Source organism: Chlorella variabilis (genome assembly GCF_000147415.1).
Source record: "Chlorella variabilis unplaced genomic scaffold CHLNCscaffold_7, whole genome shotgun sequence".
Lineage (NCBI taxonomy): Eukaryota > Viridiplantae > Chlorophyta > Trebouxiophyceae > Chlorellales > Chlorellaceae > Chlorella > Chlorella variabilis.
In genome coordinates, this window is record NW_005435081.1 from 1,630,050 (window position 1) to 1,652,227 (window position 22,178).

The 22,178-nt window shown below is 70.8% G+C and overlaps 5 protein-coding genes across 5 annotated transcripts; 3 read left to right on the forward strand and 2 right to left on the reverse strand.

Moving 5' to 3' along the window:
* Positions 1-5: 5 nt before the first annotated feature.
* On the forward strand, positions 6-3,023 carry CHLNCDRAFT_144548 (hypothetical protein; the record flags this gene model as incomplete). The annotated part of the gene is made up of 5 exons (XM_005848716.1): positions 6-65; positions 464-625; positions 1,010-1,118; positions 1,486-2,736; positions 2,926-3,023. The coding sequence occupies 5 exons, from the start codon at positions 6-8 to the stop codon at positions 3,021-3,023; spliced, it is 1,680 nt and encodes a 559-aa protein (XP_005848778.1).
* Positions 3,024-3,820: 797 nt separating this feature from the next.
* Positions 3,821-6,040, forward strand: CHLNCDRAFT_144549 (hypothetical protein; the record flags this gene model as incomplete). The annotated part of the gene is made up of 4 exons (XM_005848717.1): positions 3,821-4,221; positions 4,398-4,798; positions 5,039-5,387; positions 5,578-6,040. 4 exons carry the CDS (start codon positions 3,821-3,823, stop codon positions 6,038-6,040), a joined length of 1,614 nt encoding a protein of 537 aa, XP_005848779.1.
* A 297-nt stretch (positions 6,041-6,337) lies between these two features.
* On the reverse strand, positions 6,338-8,769 carry CHLNCDRAFT_57554 (expressed protein; the record flags this gene model as incomplete). Its single annotated transcript, XM_005848928.1, has 6 exons — positions 8,648-8,769; positions 8,334-8,419; positions 8,101-8,224; positions 7,809-7,920; positions 7,169-7,678; positions 6,338-7,000 (listed from the first exon to the last, which is right to left on the reverse strand). The coding sequence occupies exons 1-6, from the start codon at positions 8,725-8,727 to the stop codon at positions 6,338-6,340; spliced, it is 1,575 nt and encodes a 524-aa protein (XP_005848990.1). The 5' UTR covers positions 8,728-8,769.
* An 853-nt stretch (positions 8,770-9,622) lies between these two features.
* On the forward strand, positions 9,623-10,824 carry CHLNCDRAFT_22081 (hypothetical protein; the record flags this gene model as incomplete). The annotated part of the gene is made up of 4 exons (XM_005848718.1): positions 9,623-9,778; positions 10,008-10,111; positions 10,358-10,491; positions 10,685-10,824. Coding segments are annotated over 4 exons (534 nt in total), but the record flags the coding sequence as incomplete, so codon positions are not given.
* Positions 10,825-12,729: 1,905 nt separating this feature from the next.
* On the reverse strand, positions 12,730-22,032 carry CHLNCDRAFT_51686 (hypothetical protein; the record flags this gene model as incomplete). Its single annotated transcript, XM_005848929.1, has 23 exons — positions 12,730-12,866; positions 13,006-13,076; positions 13,189-13,267; positions 13,427-13,478; positions 13,612-13,714; positions 13,875-13,975; positions 14,214-14,323; positions 14,483-14,890; positions 15,167-15,260; positions 15,452-15,695; positions 15,810-16,024; positions 16,174-16,263; positions 16,626-16,792; positions 17,152-17,245; positions 18,893-19,008; positions 19,210-19,317; positions 19,447-19,536; positions 19,704-19,820; positions 19,953-20,031; positions 20,563-20,806; positions 20,953-21,569; positions 21,800-21,855; positions 21,978-22,032. 23 exons carry the CDS (start codon positions 22,030-22,032, stop codon positions 12,730-12,732), a joined length of 3,447 nt encoding a protein of 1,148 aa, XP_005848991.1.
* Between the last annotated feature and the right edge of the window lie 146 nt (positions 22,033-22,178).

The following is a 22,178-nucleotide window of genomic DNA, read 5'->3' on the forward strand; positions in this document are numbered from 1 at the left end:
AGGAGATGCGGGCGGCGGGGCTGCAGCCAAATGTGGTGCTCTGGCACAACCTGCTGGACTGCCAGGTGGGTCGCTGTGGCTGCGGCGGCGGGAGGGCTGCCAGGGCGCGGGGCGGGTGGGTGGGCGGCGTGTGCCCAACTCCAACACTCGAACTCAAAGGGAAGCCGGGGCCGGCTGCATCAACAGAAGTCGTTGCTGCTTCGCCCATGCACTTATGGGTTAGGTCATAGTTTCGGAGGCAAGAGTGGCAGGGGCGGGCAGGCTGGGGCTGGGGTGTTGGACGGGCTGCCCGGTGCCTGGTTGGTAGGCTGCCAGGTGAGCGCAGCCGCGCCAACCGCCTCGCACCGTTGCCACCCCTCCACACCTGCCCACGCACACCCCGCCCTACCCCGCCGCGCTGCACCCTTGCCCGCACGCTCCCACCACACCAACCCCACGGGCCCACTCCCTTGCCCGCCCGCAGGCCAAGGCGGGGCTGCCCGACGCCGCGCTTTCCACCTACCGCGCCATGCGCGCCGCGGGCGCCGCCCCCACCTCCTGGACCTTCTCAATGTTGGTCTCCGCCTGCGGGCGGGCGGGGCAGGCGCAGCGCGCGGCCGAGGTGGTGGAGCGCCTCATGCCGCAGGTGGGGTGTGTGTGGTGGGGTGTGGAGGGGTGCGGTGTGGTGTGGAGGGGTGTGGGAGGGGTTGTGGTGGGGTGCGGTGCGGCAGGCCGGTTGGCTGGCAGCTTCTCACTGGGTGTGGTACGCAGAATGTGGCGGTCCCGTCAAGGTGTCGTGCGGAGGGCTGCCCGGTGTATGTGTGAGGGGGGCCTGTGTGCAGTGCCCCCTACTGCGCCTGGCCCTCACATGCCCACAACTGCATGCACCGACACACGTGACCGCGGCGCCTGCCCTGCACCCACCCATGCGCCAAGGAGGCCCACACTCCCCACCTCATCCCACCCACCCACATCCCGCCCACCCGCCGTTCTTTCTTCCTGCCCCCACCCCCTGCTGCGCTGCCCCCAGGCGGGCGTCGCCCCCGAGCTGCCCGTGTGGAACGCGCTGCTGGGGGCGTACGGGCGGGCGGGCAGCGTGGATGCCGCCTACGCAGCTTGGGTGCAGATGCTGGAGTCAGGTGAGGTGGAGGTGGGGCGGTGGGCAGGGCTGCGGCTGGAGTCAGCTGTGGACGGTGGTGGATGGCGCAGTGGCGTGTCGCTGTGACTGGATGTGGTGGGTGGGCAGGGGTGTGGCTGGAGGCAGGTGTGATGGAGGTGGTGGGGCAGGCACACGACTGCGGCCGGGTCCCGCCGCCTGCCAAGCTAGCCAGCATTAGCTCCGCTGTATTTGTGCTGTTTTGTTTTCGGCTGCTCCGGTTCAGTTCTTCTGCGGCTGCGCCTGCACTGCATAGTTCCGCGGAGCCGCGGAGCCCGGCCGCGCCCTCTCCCACACGCCGCACGCCGCCCCGCGGGCTCTCCGCGCGCTCGCCGGCCCTGCCGCTTCAGGCGCCGTGCCAGATGACTGTACCGAGAGGGTGCTGGCGCTGGCCTTTGGCAGCCACCCCGCGCTGGCGGCAGAGGTGGTGGCAGAGGCGAGGGCCATCCAGGTGCAGCGCCTGCGGGCGGCTGCTGAGGTGGCGGCCAGCCGGGGGCAGGCGCACGCGCAGGCCCAGGCCGGCAGCGGCGAAAACGGCAGCCAGCAGCAGCAGCAGCGGCAGCAGCAGCAGCAGCGGGAGGAGGCAGGAGAGGCGGGAGCTTGGGAGCAGCAGGGAGGCAGTGGGCAGGCAGGTGCGGGCCCCGGCGCAGACGGCGGTACCGTGGAAGCTGGGCGGGGCGACCGGGCGCCGTACCGCCTGCACCAGCACCGCCAGTCCCGCCTGGAAATGGACCAGCTGGTCCCTCGCACCGCGAGCAAGAACCCCTTGGGACTGCTGCTGGGAGGCGGCAGGCTGCCGGCTGCCGCCGCAGCAGGGGCAGCGGCAGGGGGGCCGGAGGCTGCCGCGGCGGCAGCGGGCGAGGAGGCCGCGCTGGGCGAGGCGTGGGTGCGTTCGCTGCTGCTGCTGGACCTTCACGGCAGCTCCCAGGCAGCTGCCCGCATGGTACTGCTGCGGAGGCTGGAGACGCTGGTGATGCAAGCGCCCGAGGTGATTGCAGAGGTGGGCCGCATGGAGCAGCGCTGGCTGCAGGAGCAGGCGCGCCTGCAGCAGCTGCGCGAGCGGCGCCACGCCACGCGCCAGCTGCAGCGGCAGCTGCAGCGGGAGGCTGGCGAGCTCCTGTCGGGCGTCGAGGGCTCACCTGGCAGCGGCAGCGACGGCAACACCGGCGGCAGCGACAGTAGGAGCAGTGACGGGGGAGGAGGGGAGGCAGCACACGACCAGCGCCAGCAACGGCAGTGGGCTGGCGTCGGCAACGACGTGTGGCCCGCTCTTGGCCAGCAGTGGGCGCCACAGCAGCCGCCGCCGCCGCAGCAGGATGCGGCAGGCTCCCAGGCGGCGGTGGCAGGAAGGGCGGCAGGCGCGGCGGTCAGCATGACGCCGCCGGCCCGCCGGGGCGTGCAGTGGGTGCCCGGTCATCGCCCCCAGCGCTTCCCTCCCCCGGCGCTGGTGGTGGTCACCGGCATGGGGCTGCACAGCAGGGGCAGCCGCGGCGGTGTGCTCAAGGCGGCCGTGCGAGAGCTGCTGCTGCAGCAGGGGCTGCCGGCACGAGACGCCCCCGACAACGACGGTGGGGCGGCCGGGCTGGGCGGCGGCGGCGCGTGTGCGGGCTGTGTGCGTGTTGTGTGTGTGTGTGTGTGTGTGTGTGGAGTTGGGTTGGTGGGGCGGGGTGGTGGGATGCGTGCGTCGCCTTGCCCTTATGCGTCTGTTCCAGCACCAGACATAGCTGCACGCCACACTGCACCGCATCCTCCAACCCAGCCCACCCCGCCCCCTGCGCGAGCCCCTGCAGGCGTGGTGACGGTGTCCTGGGCCCCGCTGGCCGCCTACCTGCGCCGCCAGCGCAGCGCCATGCACACCGACCGCTTCCTCACAGCAGGTCCGCTGTAGCACTGTTGTCGTGCACTGCCGCCGCCGCTGCTCTGGCAGCCACTGCCTCCGCTGCTGCTGCTGCTGCTGCTGCCGCCGGAGCTTGGATGCTCCCTTTGCTGCCACTTTAGTGCTGCGCATGCTTTCTTCCCGTTGCATTTGTGTACTGCAGCACGCATCCGGTACATGTACATTCTGTCTGGGGTGGCCGGGGTGGCGGCCGCCGCCCACATCCTGCCCCGCCTGGCGCCCTGGATGGCCTGACCGGCGCCAGCTGGCGCCCTCGGCTTGGGCCCATCTTGGAGCTCCACCGTGGTCGCGGGCAATGGGTGGCGGCTGAGTCAGGCCTGCCCCGTCCTCTGAACGCCCCCGCCTGCAAGGCTCCCTGGGTGCGCCGCTTGGCGGCGCCGGCTCCAGGAAGCGGCGCTGCCGGCAGTATACTGTTTGCTTATAAGCTCAACCACTGATTTCATGATACCTGGCAACCATGATTTGATTGACCTCTGATGCCGAGGGTGACCTTGAGCTCTGCGGGGTTGTGGCCGCCGGCGGGTGGCGGGGAGCCAGAACAGAAGGCTGCCCAGCTCCCGAGCCTGACGGCTCTCTTGCATTGACTGGCAGTTGCGAGGCCGTGTGCAACGGCCTATTGGGGAGGGGAATCCTCCATTGGCCCAAGGGGGACCGAAGGCCTTAAGGGTCGCGCCCCGCTGCCCCTTTAAATTGGTCGCGCATGCACCCGTGCGCCACACTTTTTTGCTTTAGGTGGATAGTTCGTCATCAGGAGCAGCCCCCGTCCACTCCACCCGGCCTTGGGCGAGATGAGCTGCGGCCCAGAGTCCCCACGGCTGGCGGCTGCCGTCGCGTCCCAGTTTGTGACGCTCACCAGCGCCAGCCTGGGCAGCCGGCGGGGCGGCAAGGAGGCCCGCACCGGCCAGCAGCCCGGCGGCGAGGCGGCACCGGCGGAACCCTTGGCGGCGGCGGCGGCGGCGCCCGCGCCAGCCTCCCCTCGGCGCTCCCCTGATGGCCTGGACATGGCGTGCCTCAACGGCGTCAGGGCCCTGTCCTGCCTGGCCGTGCCCGTGTACCACTCTTGGCGTGTGTGGAGCCTGCTGGAAAGCTACGAATCCGTTGTGGTGCCCCTGACGGAGCGCAGCTGGATGCTCAAGTGCGCTGCAGCGGCCCCTCACTATGCACGCTATGCCTGGCTGCCTGCCTCCTGGTCGACATACATGCACCCGCACCTGCCTGCACAGAAGCCGCACAGGCGCTGCACCAGCATGGTGCAAGCGCCGGCCATGCCTGCTACCCTGGGCCCCCAACCATCCCGGCTCGCCGCCACCACCACCACCCCGCCGCCACCCACCCAGCAGCGCCCGCCTCCCTCCGGCACTGCAGGCTGGTCTCCACCGCCGGTAATTACAGCGTGGATGTGTTCCTGGTGCTGACCGCCATGCTGGCAGCCCACCACCTCATCCCGCTGCTGGAGCGACCCGACACCACCGACGGCGCCACCACCACCACCACCGGCGCCGCCAACACCGGCGGCGGCGGCAGCAGCCTGCGCCGCGTGGCGGGCTACTGGTCCCGCCGCGCCCGCCGCATCCTGCCCGCCTACCTGCTGACCAATCTGCTGATGCTGGCGGTGGGGCTGGTGCCCAAGGAGGGGCTGCCTCCAGACGTGCGCGTCGTGCGCAACTTCATGTTTGGCTCCTGCCCCCGCGGCGTCCTGTCCCACCTCCTCTTCATCTCCAACTTCCGTCTGGTGGCCCCCGGCCGCGTGCTGCCAGAGGACTGCGGTGAGGCAGGCGGGGGAGGTGGGGAGGGAGGGAGGGCGGCGGGGGCAGCCCCGGGCCGGCAGTCGGGCAGCCGCTCGCTGCTGTGCCGTGGCCAGACTGCCCGCACGCTGCCTCCTGGCTGGCTGGCCGGCGTGCAAGCGGGCCACGGCTGCCGCTGTGCCCGCGGGCGCCGCACCCTGCAGCCCTGCCCCCAGCCGAGGTCCTGTTGCCACACTGGTTCCCCTCCCCTGGAGCCTGCAGGGCGGCAGCTGTGGAGCCTGGCGGTGCAAGCGCAATTCTATCTTGCCTTCCCGCTGCTGCTCTGCGCGCTGCGGCCGCGCGCCCGGGGCTTCCGCGCCCGCGTGGCGGCCGCGCTGGCGGCCGCCGCGGCCGCCAGCGTCGCCTGGCGCTGCTGGGCGGTGGCGGTGGCGCCGCCCTCCCTGCACCTGCCTTTCGGCGACCTGGCCTTGCCCGAGGAGGCGGCAGCCTTTGCCTCTGTCACCTATGCCACCTACTTTCCAACCCAGGCCCGCACCGCTGAGCTGGCGCTGGGCGCGCTGCTGGGCCTGGCGCTGCGCACGCCGGGCGCGCTGCGCTGGCTGGGGACCAGGTGAGGGCAGCCCGGGCCAGGCACGGTTGGCGGGCAGCCGGGCTGTGAGGCGCCACACGCCTGAGTCAGCCTGAATCGCGAGCCGGCTGCTGCAAGAGGCTGCCACCTGCGCCATCGGATGCAAGTGCATGCTGAGCACACGTCGCCCCCCAGCTGACCGCCGCCGCTTTGCTTGGTGCCGCCCCCGCAGGCGCGTCCTGGTGGGAGCTGTGGCCCTGGCGCTGCAGGCCGCCTGCACGTACCTGGCGCTGGGGTGGAGCGCGTGGGGGGGGCTGCCCGGCACCCAGGCCTGGCACCCCGCCACCACCCGCGTGTTTCTGGCCCTCTTCCAGTGGGGCTCTCCCTTTGTGGCGGCCGCCATCTGCGCCACCCTGCTGGCGCTCATGCTGCGGTCCGACCCGGTGCACGCCGCAATGACGGCCGCCCTGGGCAGCGCGCCGCTCAAGCACCTGGCCGACCTCTCGTACAGCATCTATCTCCTGCACGAGCTGGCGCGGTACTGGATCGTGCTGTACGTGCTGCCCCCGGGCCTGCTGCCCGCCCTCACCGCCGCCGCCCCGCTGGCCGCCTTTGTGTTCCAAGCCGGCTTCACGCTGGCGGGCGCCTACCTGGGCGCTCTGCTCATGTACGGCCTCGTGGAGCGCCGCTTCTGAGGGTGGAGCTGGTGGTGGTGCTGGTGGTGGAGCTGGTGGTGGAGCTGCGATTGGAACTGTGACTGACTGCGATTGGAACTGCAACTGGCATTGTGACTGGAATTGTGATTGGAATTTGTTATTGGAATTTGATCCCCGGACATACTGGGAACTGAATTGCACTGTTGTGATCATTCGGCAAGTATGTAAAAAACAGTGGGCGGTGGAAATAAAGAATATGAAATAACAAACGATGAACGAAAGGCGATGAACAGTTACATATAGCACCTGTATTACGGTGTCCTGCCTGGTTCCTGCCTAGTGCGGCGGCGGCTGCATGAGCGCCTGCGGGATCTGAAGCAGCTCCGCAAGCACCCTGGTGGGCGGCCCGGCTACGGGCAGGATGCGCGGGATGCCGCTGGAGGTGCCCCCTGTGCCCTGGTGGTGCTGCTGCTGCTGTGGGGAGCGCGCGTCGGGTGGGAGCGGCGCCACGTCTCGCTGCTCACGCGACCGCTGCAGCCGCCGCTCATACGCGCACACGGGGCAGGCGGGGGCGGCGCAGGTGGCCGCGTCGTGGCGGGACCCCTGCGGCGGCACCGTGTGCTGCGGCAGCAGAGTGAACGACCCCGCAATCTCAGCCAGGTTGCGCTGCTGCCGGGAGGCTCTCGCGGGCAGCGGGCGCGGCCGCAGCGGCAGGGCCGGGCCGGACCCGACGCCGCCACCGCTGCCGCTGCCGCTGCCGCTGCTGTCACAACGGGAGGCTGCCGCCGCCGCCATGCCGCGTGGCAGCAGCCACTCCAACACTCTTTGCAGGTCTGGCGTGAGCTCCGCCACCACACTGCTGAGGCTGCTGCCGCCGCCGCCGCCGCTGGTGCCAAGCCCTGCCAGGCCGCTCAGCGCTGCCTCTCGCCGCTGGCGCTGCTCCAGCGCCTGCAACAGCCTCGCCAGCCGCTCCTCATTCTGCTGCAACAGCACCACCATCTGCAGAGGGAGGATGTGTGTGGGGCAGGTAAGCCTCGGCCCTCAGCCAGCCAGAAACAAACCAGCCACGAGTGCCCGCGAGCTCTTACAGATTACACAAGTACGGGCGCTGCCGGGCAACGATCCCAGGCCAACTCTGTGCCATCAAGCCCTGAATCGGGCGCTCACCTGGCGGCACAGCAGCGCGGCGCGGCTGGCCCTGGCGGCTGCTCGCTGGGCGGCGGGCGGCAGGTATGGCTGCCATGGCGGCGCCGCCAGGGGCAGCGCGTGGCGCTGCGGCTCGGGGAGCAGCGAGGGCTGCTGCCGCTGCGGCTCGTCTCCAGGCTGCTGCTGCTGCTGCTGGGGCTGCTGCCGGTGCCGCTGGGGTCGCGGCATGTGTGGCTGCTGCTGCTGCTGCTGCTGCTGCGGGAGGCGCAGCTGCCCCTCCGACGGCTCCTCTATCAGCTGCTGCACAGCGGACACGGCCCCTACCCCAAAGCTATCCACCTGCATGCTTGAGGCCGTCGTGGCGCTACCCCCGGCAGCACCGGCAGAAGCCGCCGCAGCCATGGCTGCCGCAACCGACGGCGACCCGTGTGGTGGGGTGGCCTGGGCCCCGCCATCCGCCGACCCGCTGCCCTCGGGCTGCTGCTGGCGCTGCACGCGCCGCCGCTGCTTCTGCACGTGACCCTTCACCACCTGTAAGGCCGCAGCGTGGGGGCGGCCAGGGCATATGGGCAGGTGGCAGACGCGCGCCTGGCAACACAGGTGCGGCAGCCATGGTGGCGGGCAGCAGCCGCGGCATCGCCTGCCCCCTGCCGGAGCTTGCCTGCAGCGTCATGCTGGGGAACTCCGGCAGCAGCGCCTCGAGCAGCGCCTTGGGCCGTGCGGCCTGCAGGCCGCCCAGCCGCGCCACCGCCGCCTCATACACCTCTTCCAGCCTGCAGGCGGTACGGCGATGCGCAGGCGGTACGGCGAGTACATGGGCCACCTGACATCCCATGCACAGCCCCGAGACTCGGCAGATTCGGGTTCACTGAGCTGCAAGTGCTGCGTGCCGCGGCGGCGCAGGCGACGCCGCCAGCGGGCGGCGGCAGCAGCGGCGGCGTTCCGCCACTCGCCTGCCGGCCCACTTGGTGGGCGGGGTGATGCCTGCCGGCTCCATCACCCTGTGCCGCTCCACGCGTCGGCGGTGCGCCAGCAGCTTCCACTTCACGCTCTGGAGCGTGAGGCTGGGGAACTCGCCTGCATGGTGCAGCAGGTGGCGTGGCAGCCAGCCGCTCGGGAACTGGGCCGGCCGGCAGTGTGGCATGACCGGCGCCACGTGTGCAGTGCTGGCAATGCAAGCACCCACCCCGCATCTGGTCCAGCACCGACTTGGGCTTGGCGGCCTCCAGGCCTCCCACTTGTTCGAGGGCCGCCTCGTATGCCTCCTCCACCCTGCACCGGCAGCGCGAGGGACACGCGTGCGGCGGCTGCGGCGGCGGGTGGCGCTGACCACCGGTGCGTGGACAGGACAGCGCGGCGGCGCTGCTGCAGCGCGTTACTCCACTCTGCAGCTGGGAGGCCTGCTCGCCCAGCCCAAGGGGCTAGGGCCCATGACAGTGTCCAGGTCCGCCCCGCCTGCTGCCTGTGACCCTCTCCGCTGCATCATCGGCATCGTCGCACCTGGTAGTCCATTTCAGGGTGCGGCCCGGCCCGCTGGAAGCTGGGGGCACCTCCTCGAGACCGCCCACGCTATCGCCCATCAGCCCAGCGCTGCTGCAAGGGCGCCCATTGGGCTATGCAACTACCGACAGGCCTCTGAGGCTGAATCACACCAATAGCCACCATGTACGAACGGTACTCTCTGGACAGCTGGCGCCTGTCTGGCGAATGCCGGAGGCTCCAATTCACCTGTTCCTCTTGCAATGCGAATCGGTTGCGAGCTATAGACACTCTGGCGATGCCTCCCAAGCCGCAGAGTCCGGTGAGCTGCTTTGACCGGCGCCCGAAACCTCCGCAGGCGGGCAGGAGCCCTCGGAACGTGCAATCCAATGCCTCAAACCAACCTCGCCGCACCTGCAGTCGCGGCGGGAGTCGGCGGCCGCGCCCCGCCCCGCCAGCGGTGTGGGCGGCCGCTCCGGCGGCAAGAAGTCCGCGCTAGCGGCGCAGGTGCCTGCCAGCGCGGCGGCGGCTGCAGACGAGCTGAAGCAGAAGGCGGACGCGCTGGAGCGCAGCCTGCGCAACGAGGAGCTGGCACGCAATGCGATGCAGCTGGAGCGGGTGCGGGCCGCTGCACCGGTCGCATGCCGCCGCTCCCAGCCCTGGCAGGCCCCAGGGCGCCGTGCGCCGTGCGCCTGCCTGCCTCGCCGACCTCCCAAAGGCTGATCCCCAGCGCCACCCTGCCGTTCTGCCTGCTGCACAGAACAAGGTACAGGCCTTCTGGGACATAACCAGGCATGAGCTGGGAGACGCCCGCTCCGAGCTGCTCACAAAGGATCGGGACCTGGAAGAGGAGCAGGTGGGGCCGATGGGGAGATGGGCGGGTGGCGGCTGCGGCGCTCCAGCCCGCGGCTGCGAGTGGCACGCGGCTGCCGGGCGCCGGGTGCATCGGCTCGGGGAGGGTGGTGGCTGCTGGCCTCCTCGCCACCATGTCGCATCATGCCGCTGGCAGCGCCGCGCTTTCCTCCCTGCCCGCAGGACCGCCACGCGCTGGAGCTCAAGGTGTACAAGCAGCGGGTGAAGCACCTGCTGTACTCCCACCAGGCGCACGTGGCGCGCCTCAAGACGGACGGCGAGGTGGCGCTGAAGCAGCAGGTGGGCGGGGCGGGGCGGGACGGGGCAGCAGCCGGCTGGGGTGTAGCTAGGGGCGGCGCCGGCGCAGGGGCGGCAACAGGCCAGGGCCAGCGAGGCCCTGGCAGGCCAGGGCTAGGGCTGCGCATCGGCAGTACCACTAGAGCACCCGCGTTTCCAACTGAGCCACACACTCCCTGCCTTCTCCGAGGATCCCCCCCAACACGCATGCACTGGTGTCGGCGCCCCGCAGGGCGAGGTGTTTGCGGCGCAAGAGGCGCAGCTGGCGGACGACAAGCGGCGGCTGCGCCAGCACGTGCGGGAGCAGGAGCTGTCCAGCGAGGAGCTGATCAAGCAGTTCAGGTGGCCGCGGGGCTGGCTGTGGGCCCCGCTTTGGTGGCCCCTGGCGGCGAGCCGCAGGGGCAGCAGGCAGCGGTGCAGCCGGCAGCCGGCAGCAGGCAGCAGGATATTCGGCACTGCCGCGCCCACACAGCATGATGCAAATGATGACATCAGCACAGCACTCACAAGGAGGGTGGATCCTGCTGGCTGACCCGCCGCCGTCAACCCCCGCCCGCCTTCTTGCCCGCCCCCTGCCCTGAGCCGCAGGCTGGACAATGCCAAGCAGGTCAGCCGCCTGCGGCAGGAGTTTGAGTCGCAGGCGCGCGCCATACAGACCAAGTACGAGGCCCAGCTGCGCTCGCTGCAGGCGGCGGCGGAGGAGAGCTACGCGGCGGGTGGGCACGGGGGTGTGGAGGCCGCGTGGTGGGGGCGTTGGGGGTGGGGGTGATTCACAGGGCGGTGGATGCGGTGCAGGGCTCTGCAGCTGCACCGCTGGCTGGCGGAGCAGGGCGGCGCACAGGGCCCACCCTGCCCCACCTGCCACCTGCCCTGCCCTGCCCGCCTGCCCCGCCCCACCCCGCGCCGCAGACCTGGCTGATCTGGAGGAGCGGCGGGCGGCGCACGTGGCTGGGCTGATGGCGGCGCACGAGGAGGCGGTGGCGGGCATGCGCGCCTACTACTCACAGGTCACACTGGCCAACCTGGACCTCATAAAGGCGCTGAAGGTGAGGCGGGGCGCGGCTGGCACGCCCGCGCAGCCGCCCTTGCCAGACCGTGCCACGAGCAGCTTCCCAAAAGCCCTGGACCTGCGTACAAGGGCAACGCCTTTGGCACTACCTGGCAGTTGGCGCCCGTGTGACGTGCTCGCCGCCGCTCACCACTGCCGCTCACCACTGCCTGATCATGTCCCTCCCTGCCACTCCCCGCCTACGCTGGCGCTGTGCTGCTCGCCACTGCCTGGACATGCCCCTCCCTGCCCCTCCCCGCCTCTGCTGGCAGGAGGAGATAGCGGACATGAAGGCGGCCGAGGCTCAGCGGGAGAAGCTGGTGGGGGATGTGGTGCGGGAGAACAGGAGCCTGGTGGGGCCGCTGAGCAAGGTGAGGGGCAGGGGGGGCGTGGCGGTGGGTGGTGGTTGGCCGGGCGGGAAAGGGAGGGGGCCCGGCGTGTATGCCTGCATGCGTGTGTGCCTTCGCACCGATTAGAACCGAAGATTGCTGCCAACCCAGCTGCCTCTGCATGCCTGTGGTGCCTGCCTGGCCATGCGGCACGCCTGCCGCCTTGCTTGCAGGCCGTCCAGGAGGCCGACGCCCTGCGGCAGCAGGTGGCCGGCGCCGAGCGGGACCGTGCCGCGCTGGCGTCCACCAAGGCGCGGCTGGCGGCGGCGGAGCGGCAGGCGCGGGCGTGCGAGTGGGAGCTGGAGGTAACGCAGCAGCGGCTGGAACGGGTGGGTGGATACCAGGAGCGGTGCAGCAAGCGATGTGGGTGTACACCACATGCTGGGGGCCTCCGCCTGCCTGCAGCTGGGCTGGCGAGAGCGGGCCTGTTCGGCCTCCTGCATTGCATGAAAGCGGCTGGGTTGCCCTGCCGGCTGCCCGCAGGTGCAGCAGCAGCTGGAGGAGCTGCAGCGTGGCCGCCAGGCGGCGGTGCTGCAGGCGCAGCAGCGCTCCGCGCTGCGCTCCGACGTGCTGGAGCGGCGCCTGGAGGCGGCCTTGTCTGCCCTGCTGCAGGCCCAGCAGCAGCAGCAGCAGGGAGAGGCAGCGTTCGGCGCCGGGGGAGGCGCCGGCGGCAGCTCTGCAGGCCAGGGTGGCGCGGAGGCTGCACGCGGCGGCAGCGGAGGAGCCGTCGGTGCCGGCGGGTGCGCGAGTGCACAGCAGGGCAGCAGGCGGGGCAGCATGGCCAAGCCTCATGACTGGGTGCGTGCCATGCTGGAAGCGGCACTCCACACGCCCCTGCCGGATCAGGATGCCGACATCTTCGAAGATGACAGCCCTCGGGAGATTCTGGAGCGCATCGCTGAGCTGGAGGCGGCGGATGGTACCGGCGGTACAGGCGGGGCTGCACGCGAGGGCCCCGGTGGATCGGCCGCAGCTGGCGGAGGCGGCGAGGCCGAGGCGGAAGGAGGGGCGGCCGGAGCGGCAGCGGGAGTGGAGGAGGGTGGCGGCAGCGGTGCTGCAGGCGTGGAGGCAGCAAGTGGCGGAGGAAACGCAAAAGCAGTGCCGGCGGGAGTGGCGGCAGGGGAGCAGGGTGGCGGCAGCGGTGTGTCGCTGGCGGTGGCGGCCCTGGAAGCAAAGCAGTCGCAGGCGGCGCTGGGCCCGCAGCAGGAAGCGGCACCAGAGGCGGGCAGCGGCCTCATCCCCGCGCACCGCCACAGCCAGCAGGCGTGAGCGTGCCTCTCTTCGTAGCCACACGGGAGCGGTGTTACATATTTCGATTTTTTCCAGTATTGTATCGAAGTATTCAGTACTTACTCAAAATCACTGCGGCCCGCCTGCGTGCAGCCCAGCTGCCCCGTATAGGTTCACGACCTGAGCTGTAACCTGAGCTGATGCATACCTGTCGCTACAGGCCGCCAGCGCCTGCCTCGACACCTGCTTTGCCCGGCTCCACTGCAGGCACAGCCACACTATTCTGCCTACGAGGAGGTCACGGGCGCCGCCAGCAGCTCTGCCGCAAGCGCCTCGCCCACCTCCATCCCGGCCAGCAGGCCCAGCATGCCGGCGCCATACGCGCTGGGCGGCACGTCGGCGGGCGCCGAGGCGCGCGGCCGGCCTGCCATCGCAGGGAGGCAGCAGTGGCTGGTGGAAACACATGGCGCTGACCGCTGGCAGCCCCAGGACCAGTCCCGGCAGAGCGCTTGCCACAGTGTGGGCGCCCGGGCCAGGCTGGCCTAGGCCCGGCGGCGGCTCACTTGCTTTGCGCTTGGAGGCGCCGACCTCGCCGCTGGCGCCGCCCTGACTCCTGGATCGCTTGAGGGAGGTGCTGCAGGGTAGGGGCAGGGGCAGGAGACAGCAGCAGGCGTGCCTCAGGGCCTGGGTGCCCGCTCGCCTCCCACCCCACCAGCAGACGGCAGCCTGCCCCGCAGGCTGCTCACAGGCTCGCCGCACGCTCCGGGCCCGCAGCCTCGAGCCTGCCGCCGCCGCCGCCGTCGCGCGTGCCGGCGCCCTCCTCGTCTGCATGCCAGCGGCGTCATGACAGCGGCAGCCCTTTCAGCGCTGCTGCTAGCACAGCAGCGCTGCACACATGGCCCACACATGGCCAAGTGTGCGGTGCTGAGCGCACAACCCCTGTGCTCCCACAGAGCCAGCTGCTCCTGCCGCCTGGAGGCTCACCGAGGCTGGTGTCGAACAGGCCTTGGAAATAGCGGCTGGGGTGGGCGGCGCGCTGCAGCCAGGGGGAGGGCGGCAGGAAGGGGAGGCGCCTGCTTAGGGCCGTGCAAGCCCTTATGCTGACGCTGGTGCCCATTCCACCTGCACGCCCTGGGCTGGGCTGGGCTGGGCTGGGCTGGGGCGCTGACCTGGGGCCGTTCCTCGGGCTTGCTGGTGGCCGGCGTGGCTGCAGCGGCGCCCTCCGACTGTGAGCGGTGCACGCCCGCCAGGCGGCCCCCGCTTGCACCGCCCCTGCGGGAAGAGAGAACAGCCACGGGTGGTATGAGGGGCATTGCTGGCCAGCGGGAGCGGGGGCTGCGGTGGTAGCGAGACGCGGGCCTGGTTGGGAGCTGAAAGGGCACCGAAGGGAGCCAGAGGAGCGGCAGCGGATACATCTGCGCCGCTCCCGCACCTGCCGTCGCCGCCGCCGTGCGCGGTGCGCACCCTGGCAGCCACAGCCTGGTAGTGCTGGCGCTCCGCCTGCGGCAGCGCCGCCCAGCGCTGTCCCAGCAGCTGCACAGAGGCGGGGGCGGTGTGGGTGTGTGGGTGGCGCGTGGGTGGCTGGGACCCATTGCCAAGGGGAGGGCGGGCGGGGCGCGAGCGCGAGCCCCACCTCTGGCTCACTTGCCTGCTGCCGCCGACACGATCCTGCCCCCCTCTCTCCCTCTCCCTCTCTCTCTCTCTGACACACCACACGCCCTCTCGCGCATTCGCGCGCGCACACGCACACGCACACACGGCACCCCCTCACCTTCTCCACCTCGCTCGCGGAGCGCCCCGGGTGGGCGGCCCGCACCTCCTCCCTGTGCTGGCACCCGTACGCGGTGAAGGCGGTCCAGCCGCGGCCGCCGCCATTGGGTGCTGCACAGCCAACGGCAGCTTTGGCCCAATTGGCAGCCAGCAGCAATGACGATGTGGAGCAACATACAAAAGTAAAAGAGCATGCGCCCAGCCCTGGCAGCCAGCGGTGGCAGCCAACGGCGGCAGCGGCGGCGCAGTCCTGACAGGGGTGTGTCGCACCTGCGCCGGCCTTGCGCTGGCCCTGGGGCCGGGAGGAGGCGGGGCCGCGGCTCAGCAGCTCCGCTACCTCCGCTACCACCCTCTCCTCCTCATCTGCCTGCAGCCCACAGCCCTCCCGCACCTTCCTGCCTGCCACCACCACTGGCATGCCTCCCTGCTCCCCATCCCCTGAACCGCCATCGCTGCCAGCCTCGTGCTGCTGCGGCCGCTGGCGCTGGCGCCGGGCCCGCCGCGCCGCGCCGCCCTGCCCTCCATCGCCGCCGGCTGCGGCGGCCGCCTCGCTGCCGCTGCCGCTGCGGCTCGCTGCCGCCGCTGCTGCGAATGGGCTGATCAGCGCTGCTGCAGCTGCGGCCTCGGGCGCCGGCAGAGGAGACTCCGAGCGGGTGTGGGGCTGGGGAGCCGATGCCGCTCGGGCGAGCAGAGGGCGAGAGGAGCGGCGGGGCGGCGCCGCCGCCTGCCCGCCGCCGCTCGGCGCCGGCGCAGTGGCCGTGGCAGCGGCAGCCAGTGGCGCGGCGCGCTGGGCGGCCGGGTGGGCGCAGCGCTGGTGCCGGCTGAGATGCAGCTGAGGGACCGGCGGCACCTGCGGTACCGACCGCACCGGTACCGCCGTGCCCGCTCCCTCTGGCTGCCGTGGCTGCTGCTGCGGGAGCTCAGGCCAGGCCTGCAGGGCAGCCCGCTGCACACCCTGCTGTGCCACAGGCTGATCCAGCGGCATCCCTGCGGCGACGGCGGCGCCCCGTAGTGCCTGCTGCACCGGTGGGGCCAGCAGGCCAAAGGCCTGGGGGGCGGGAGGCAGCGGGGAGGGCGGGCGCGGCTGTAGGTGGCAGCGCTGGCAGGCGGCAGCTGGGAGGCAACCTCGCCCGCCGGTGGGCCCGCTTGCCTGCTGCAACTCGAAAGAACAAGCCGGTGCAAGTCTGGCAGGCAGGCTCCTGCAGCAGGCCAGCACTCGTGTGGCGCTCCGGCCCTCACCTCCAAGCCGTTCACCACCGCAGGCTGGCCCAGGTGGAGCGCCAGCTGGGCGAGGGGCGCGGTGGGGGTGGCCCCGGCAAACACGCCGCCCGTCGCCGTGCGCAGCACAAAGCGCGTCGGGGGGCGGGCGCCTGCGCAGGGGCAGCGGCCCCTGGCACCACCGCTGCTGCTGCCGCCGCAGCTGCCGCAGGCGCCTGGCTCGATCGCGAGGGTGCAGCGCTGGCCGTAGGCGGTGCAACTGGCCCTGCAGGCAAGGGATACAGGCACAGGGTCGCTGGCAGGGAGAGGTGCAGGAATGGCCGATGGCACAGGCACCGCCTGCTCCTGTCGTTCCCTCCATCTCTCTCTCTCTCTTCACCTGTAGCCTGGCGGCAGAGGGAAGGCGCGGCGGCCGCCCACCACATGCCAGCAGCAGTCCTCAGCCCCGCTGCCAGCGCTTGCAGCCTCGGGAGCGGCGAGGTTGGCGCTGTGGCCGCCGCCGGCGGCGAGCGGGGCGGCGGCGCCGCCGCCCAGCTGCCCCAGATCCCACACCGTGGTCTGGCTGCAGCCCAGCACAGACAGGGGCAGGTGCACCTGCAGGAGTGGCAGCAGGAGTGGCAGCAGCAGCTGTGGGGTGCTCCAGCTGCGACTGCTTCAAACTACTGGACGGTGCAGACCCCTAGTCGGGCTGCGTTCACACATTGCCGATCGTCCAGGCACGCAGCAGGCGCCCAGGCCCTCACCTGAGCCAGCATCGGCTCCCCGATCCCGCTGCCCGCAGCTGCGGACAGCACTGCGACCATTGCCGGCCTCCGAACGACCGTGGTGGTCATCTGCAAACCGGTGGGCAGCCGATCCGACAGTGGGGGCCAGCAGGCGCGCTTGTGGGGTTGTTCCTTGCCCCGCAAGAAAGTCGCCATTCCCGGCCTCATTGCTGGGGTTCCTGCTCCCGGATCGTCGTGCAATCGCGTCTCGTGTCAGCACCCCAGCGTTCGCCGCCGGGAGTTGGGTTTGTGCTTGGCAGCGCTTGTCCGAAACCTCAACCCTTGGCTAGAGGCCCTCCACCATGGCCGCGGACGACGCTCTGATCACCCTCGGAGAGCTGCTACAAGTCCCGCCGCCCAGCGCGCGCCGCGGCGCGTCGGCCTCGGCGGCCCTGCCCACCGCCACACGCCCCGTCGCCCCGCCCGCTCACCAGCTCCACTCCAGCCTGTTCAAGGAACTGTCCGCCGTGGACGCACTGTTCAGCCGCTGGCAAGCAGGTGGATCGCTCCCCTTTGCTGGTTTGTCGCTCAGCTGGGTGCTGGCAAACTGCGCAGCCCTCCCGCTCCCGCTCACGCCGGCCATGCGCTGCCGCCCTCCCTGCCTGCCCCAAGCAGAGGTGGAGGCCAAGCAGCGCGCGGCGGCGGCAGCCTGCGACTTTGAGGACCACGCCGCCTTCTCCGCCGCGCTGCTGGTGCTGAACAAGCGGGGCGAGCGGCGGCGGGGCACGCGCGCCGCGCAGGCAAGCCGCCCCAGAGGGCTAGTTCGCTCCGGCTGGCTAGCTCCGCCTTGCCAGCTCCACCGCAGCCTCCACGCTGCAGCTGGACAGCTCGGCATGCATCAGCTGCAACATGAAATGCCTGATATGTGCTACTGCAGCTCGCCCCCCGCAACCCAAACCGCCTTTCCTGGGTTCCACACTCGCCTTTCTTCCCCCGGGCCACTCTTTCCCCGCTCACCCGCACTCTCGCCCTCCTGCGCCAGCAGGAATGGTACTTTGTGCCGCGTCACGCGTCGGTGCATGCGGGCGACCTGGGCTGCTCCCGCTGCTGCCTGCACATCGTGCGGCGGCAGGAGTATTACGTCGACCGGGCGGCGGCGGCGGCGCAGGTGTGCGACTGCCTATGGCAGGCTACGAGCTAGCTACCGGCACTGCAGTGCTCGGAGCCTCTGGCGCCGGCTGCAGCTGGCAAATGGGCGGCCCCGGCAGGGCCCCGGCAGGGCAGGGTCTTCGAACCAGCCCGCGACCCTCGCGTCCCTTGTGCGCCCGCCCAGCGCTGGCAGTCGTTCAGCCGCTCACGCCGGCCGGCCCGCGTGCCCGCCGACGCTCCGGCGCGTGCCTTCCTGCGCCGGCATGCCTGCAGGCCGACGAGGTGTGCAGGCGGTGCATGGTGTGCCTGATGCGGGGGCTGCTGGGGCAGGACGATGCGGCAATCCTGGAAGAAGCGCAGGTGTGCGGCCCAGCCGCATGTACATTGCATGTGCATGGGGACCACAGAGGGGTGCAGCGTTGTCACACAGGGCCTGCCTCTCCCGCAGCCGCCCGCCGGCTGCCCTGCCAGCAGCTGTGTGGGGCACCAGGTGCCGCCGCTGGGCAGGGAGGCTCGCTGGCGCCGCCGGCGGCCTCTCCCGGGCTGCTCCGCTCCTGCTTGCCAGGCGCAGCACATGCTGCGTGTGCGCTGCAACCCCGTTAAAGCATCCCACATCTGTGCACCCCTGCAGCTCATTCTGGACTCTGCCTGGAGCCCCCGCTTCAACGCAGCGCAGCTCGATATCCTGCCCGCCCGCGGCACGCTGCTGGCAGAGCTGTGAGGAGGCGCATGGTTGACGCGGGACACACGGCTGGCAACCCTGCTTTGCTCGTGGGCTGCAACGCAACCCACACAGGTTGCTGCTGAGCAGGTGCCTACGTGTTGTGTGTTGTGCTGGTGCTGAGCGGGCAGAGGAAGGGATTGAATCGGCTGTCACTCCGCAACCTCTAGTGTTACCTCACCCGCTGCATTCAATGTTGTAACAGCAGCTGGGTTTAAAGGAAATGTTGAGAGAGGAGAGACGAGTGCGGCGGAGGGTGCCTCCTCGCCTCCCCCTGACAGCAGCACCGGCGAGCCCCACCGCTGTGCCCCACCACGGCGCAGAGCCCTGCCCTCTACAGCATGCAGGGGTCTGAACTGCCCTGGCTGCGTTCCTCCTCACCCCCGCCGCGGCGCCGGCGTGGCGCCGCCGCCCAATGCTGGGGGTGGTGCTGGCATCATCGTTGCAGCGGCGCCAAGACATTGAGTTGTTCCCGACACCACAGGATGCAATCACAAGCTGCAGTCGCAATGAAAACGCTGGGGCGCCTCGCCCGCGGCGCTGCGCCTCTGCTGACTCCATACCCACGCTCCCTCGCCGCCGGCGCAGGGCCGTGCAATGCGCACAGTAGCTGCGGCCGGCAGGCTGAGGCTACCCAGCACCCCCCTCTCGATCAGGGGCACCAGTAATAGTCTGTCACTGCGCTGAAGGGCACCAACACCCACTCCCCTCGCGGTGCCGTGCACTGCGCCGGCCGCTGCTGCACGCACGCATGGGGAGGGGGGCAGCGGCCGGCTGCCACTCGAGCGCGGCGGGCAGGTAGAACAATGCCGCCCTGCACCAGTGTCAGACGTCAGTGGCAGAGGCAGCGGCAGCAGCAGCAGCTGGCAAGGGCTGTCCCTCGCTCACCCCGCCAGTCGAATTGTACCGCACAATGTAGTTGGCTGGCGGCAGGGCGCCATCTGTAGTCACCTTGAACCTGCCCCAGGGCTCGCTGGCGGCATCGGGCGACGGCGCCACAAACACTGTGTGGGAAGCAGCGGGGGACCCAGGCCTGGGGGCGAGGTGCAGGCGCTCAGCTGGCGCTGGCCAGGCGGGGCCAGCCATCTTCAGGCTCCATGCTGCTCAACCAGCTGCCAGCCTCTGAGAGGCACCCTGCATTAAATGCACGGCGCCGCCGCTGGTGCTGGCGCTGCCAGGCTGGCGGCGCGCAGGCCTGCGCCCACCTGCCCCCGGGACTGTGGTGTCCAGGGTGACCTTGCCCACGGGCAGCCCGGTGGCGGGGTCGGAGCAATCGACGTAGCCGACAAAAGGAGAGGCATAGTATCCCACGCCTGCAAAAGGTCAGCGGCAGGAAGTGGGCGCCTTGCATGGGCACGCCGCCGGCCCCTGCCTAGCCATGGCGCGACGCCAGCCTGCCGAGCCGCGCAGGACGTAAAGCCAGGCAGGCTTCGGCTGCCCACAGGCAAAGTCTCCGGTGGCCCTGCTCAGCGCCATGGCGGGCCCAAACTGGAGGGTGAAGGTGGAGCAAGTGTAGTTGCGGGTGCCATTCACTGCACGGGGCCGCGGGGCGGGGCAGCATTGACGGGAGGCAGGGATGCCCTAGTGCTGCTGCCAGCGGTGCCTGCTGCCAGCGGTGCCGGCTGCCAGCGGTGCCTGCTGCGAACTGCCCCCCCCATGCTGCCGGCCGGTCAGAAGGCATGCCACGGGGCCCAGTCACCAAACAGCCTGAACTGGAGCTGGGCCGAGGGCGGCATGAAGACAGAAGAGTAGTTGAGGGCTGCCTGGCAGGAGCCCTCGGCGGCGGGGGCGCCGTCCACGGCATCCGGAGCGGCAACTGCGGGCGGAAGGACGGGCGAGGCCGGGCGGGCTTCAGCTGGGTTGTTCTTCAGCCTGCTGAGCGCCGCTGCACTGCTGCCGCCTGTATAGCAGGGTTGCCCAGCTGGACGGCTGCCCTGGCAAGGCTTACCCTCCTCCGCCGCTGGCGTCGCCTGCTGCAGGCGGCGGCCTGCGCTGCCGCCCGCTGCCACATGCGCGGCCCTTCCAGGCTGCACCCCTGCCAGCAGGCAGCAACCTAGGAGCAGAAGCAGCTGCCAAGGGGCGGCCATGGGTCTCTGGAGTGAGAGAGGTTGCTGCGCAGCCACACAGAGACCGGGTGGGTTTCTGCCAGTGCTCAAGAGAAACGCTGGGAGCCCGGCTTTGGAGCTGCGTGGGCAGGAAGAAAGGCAGGGAAGAAAGCCTCGCCGCCGGCTCCGCCGCTGCCAGACAGTACCTCACTTCCCCACCCATCCTTTCTTTCACAGTAAAGGTTTGATCACTTGTGTTCAATTCAAGACGACAAAGAATCAAACAGCAGTATCAAGAACCAATCAGGACAAAATCAAGGGGCCGCTTGGCGCAGCGGCAGCACTGCTTGGTGCAGCAGGAGGCGGGGGTGGGATGCACACCCAGGCGGCGGCAGCCCCTGCCCTGCCAGGAGGGCGAGCCTAGCAGCAGGCGCGGGGGCGGGGCTGGCGCTGGTGGCAGCGGCGGGTGGCGGTCTTGTGCTGCTGCTGGTGGGCCGGCATGGGGGCACGCACGGTGTGGCACGCCTGGCGGCAGGGCTTCTGCTGCTGCTTGCGCTGGCCGCAGAGGGCCATCACAACCGCCGCCATCGGGCGGGGCGCAGGCCAGGAGCAGCGCTGGTGCTTGGCGGTAGCAGTGGCAGGGGCGGCGGGTGCCTCAGGGGCAGGAGCTGGAGTGGTGGTGCCCGCGGGCTCGGCAGCAGCCTCCTGCTCCTCAGCAGGGGTGGAGAGAGCAGGGCAGGAGGGCTGGGGCAGCAGCCTGCAGCAGGAGGAGGGGAGGCAGGCGGTGCGCATCAGCCACTGAACGCTTGCCGAGGCTCAGAGACAGAGACTTGCAGCAGGCAAGCAGACAGGCAGGCTCAGCTGCAGCACAGTCCACCCTGGCACTGCACCCCCCGCACTCACCCCTGCAGCGCCATCAGGTACATGGGAGCAGCAGGCAGGGGTGCAGGCCTCTCGGGCAGCGGCCCCGCCGTCAGCGCGGGGAAGGTGCAGGGCCGGCCGGGGCGGCCAGCTGTGGCAGCCACTGCCTGCTCAGCCGGGGTGCGGCGCTGCGGCGGCACGTAGGCAGCTGGTGCCTCCACAGCGGGCGCCTGGTGGCGGCAGCAGATGTCGGCGATGCTCCAGGTGGGATAGACGTGGCCGGCCAGGGAGGCGGGTGAGGCGCCGAGGCGGCGGGCGGGGGGCAGGTATGCGCTGGTCGTCGCCTGGTGCATGTCGGCAGCAGGGGCGGTGTCGTCGCAGGTTCGGGTGGTGTTGAAGTAGCGAGGCAACACGTCCTCGGCGTCTGCCTGGCAGCCGCAGGCGGCGGTGTTGGTGGTGGTGGTGGGAGCGGGAGTAGGCAGGATGCTGGGCTGGCGGGTGGCCCAGCAGCCGGCAAGTGCGCGGGCAGGGGCGGGGGTGGCGGAAGACAGGGAGGGCCAGAGAGAGATGTCTTGCGGGGAGGCCAGGGCGGCCAGGCCAGCTTGCAGGGCGGGGATTTCGAAGCTGGAGGTGCGGGAGTAGGTGGCCGCCAGGGCTGCCTGCAGGGGTGGAGGGAGCAGCAGGAGCGGAGAGCGGTGAGAAAGGGTGTAGACAGGAAGGCGAAAAGGGCCAAGGACAAGCTTCAAAAGTCACGGCCAGGGGGCAGTCACAGGCAGGACCAGAGCCTGGCAGCAGGCAGTCCGCTGCTGGCGGTTGGCGGCACAGGGTTGGTTGGCACCGGCGGCGGGCGGCGGCGCCGGCCGCCCGCCCACACACAGCCCTGCCTCACCTTGGCCTGCAGGGCTTGGCCATCATTCCACGACATCAGCCGCAGCTTGAGGTGGGCTGCAGGTGACAGGGAGGGGTGGGGCAAAGGGTGCATGGTGAGATGGGCAGCCGCGTTGCAAGCATGCGAGGAGGCGGCGAGGTGCGGGGCTCCCCGTCACGCTGCAGACTGTTGCACTCACCTGCGGGGGAGGTCAGGCGTGCCGAGGCGAGGGAGAGGGTTGCGGAGGTGGCCATCTTGGTGGGAGGCAGGGCTGTGGGCAAGGAGGCACACAGGGCACAAGCGGTTGCCGGGGGAGTCCTCACAAACAGCAGGGAGAGCTGCGGCGAGGAGTGCGAGAATGAGGTGCCAGCGGCGGCGGCGCCCCCTTTTGTGCGCCGGC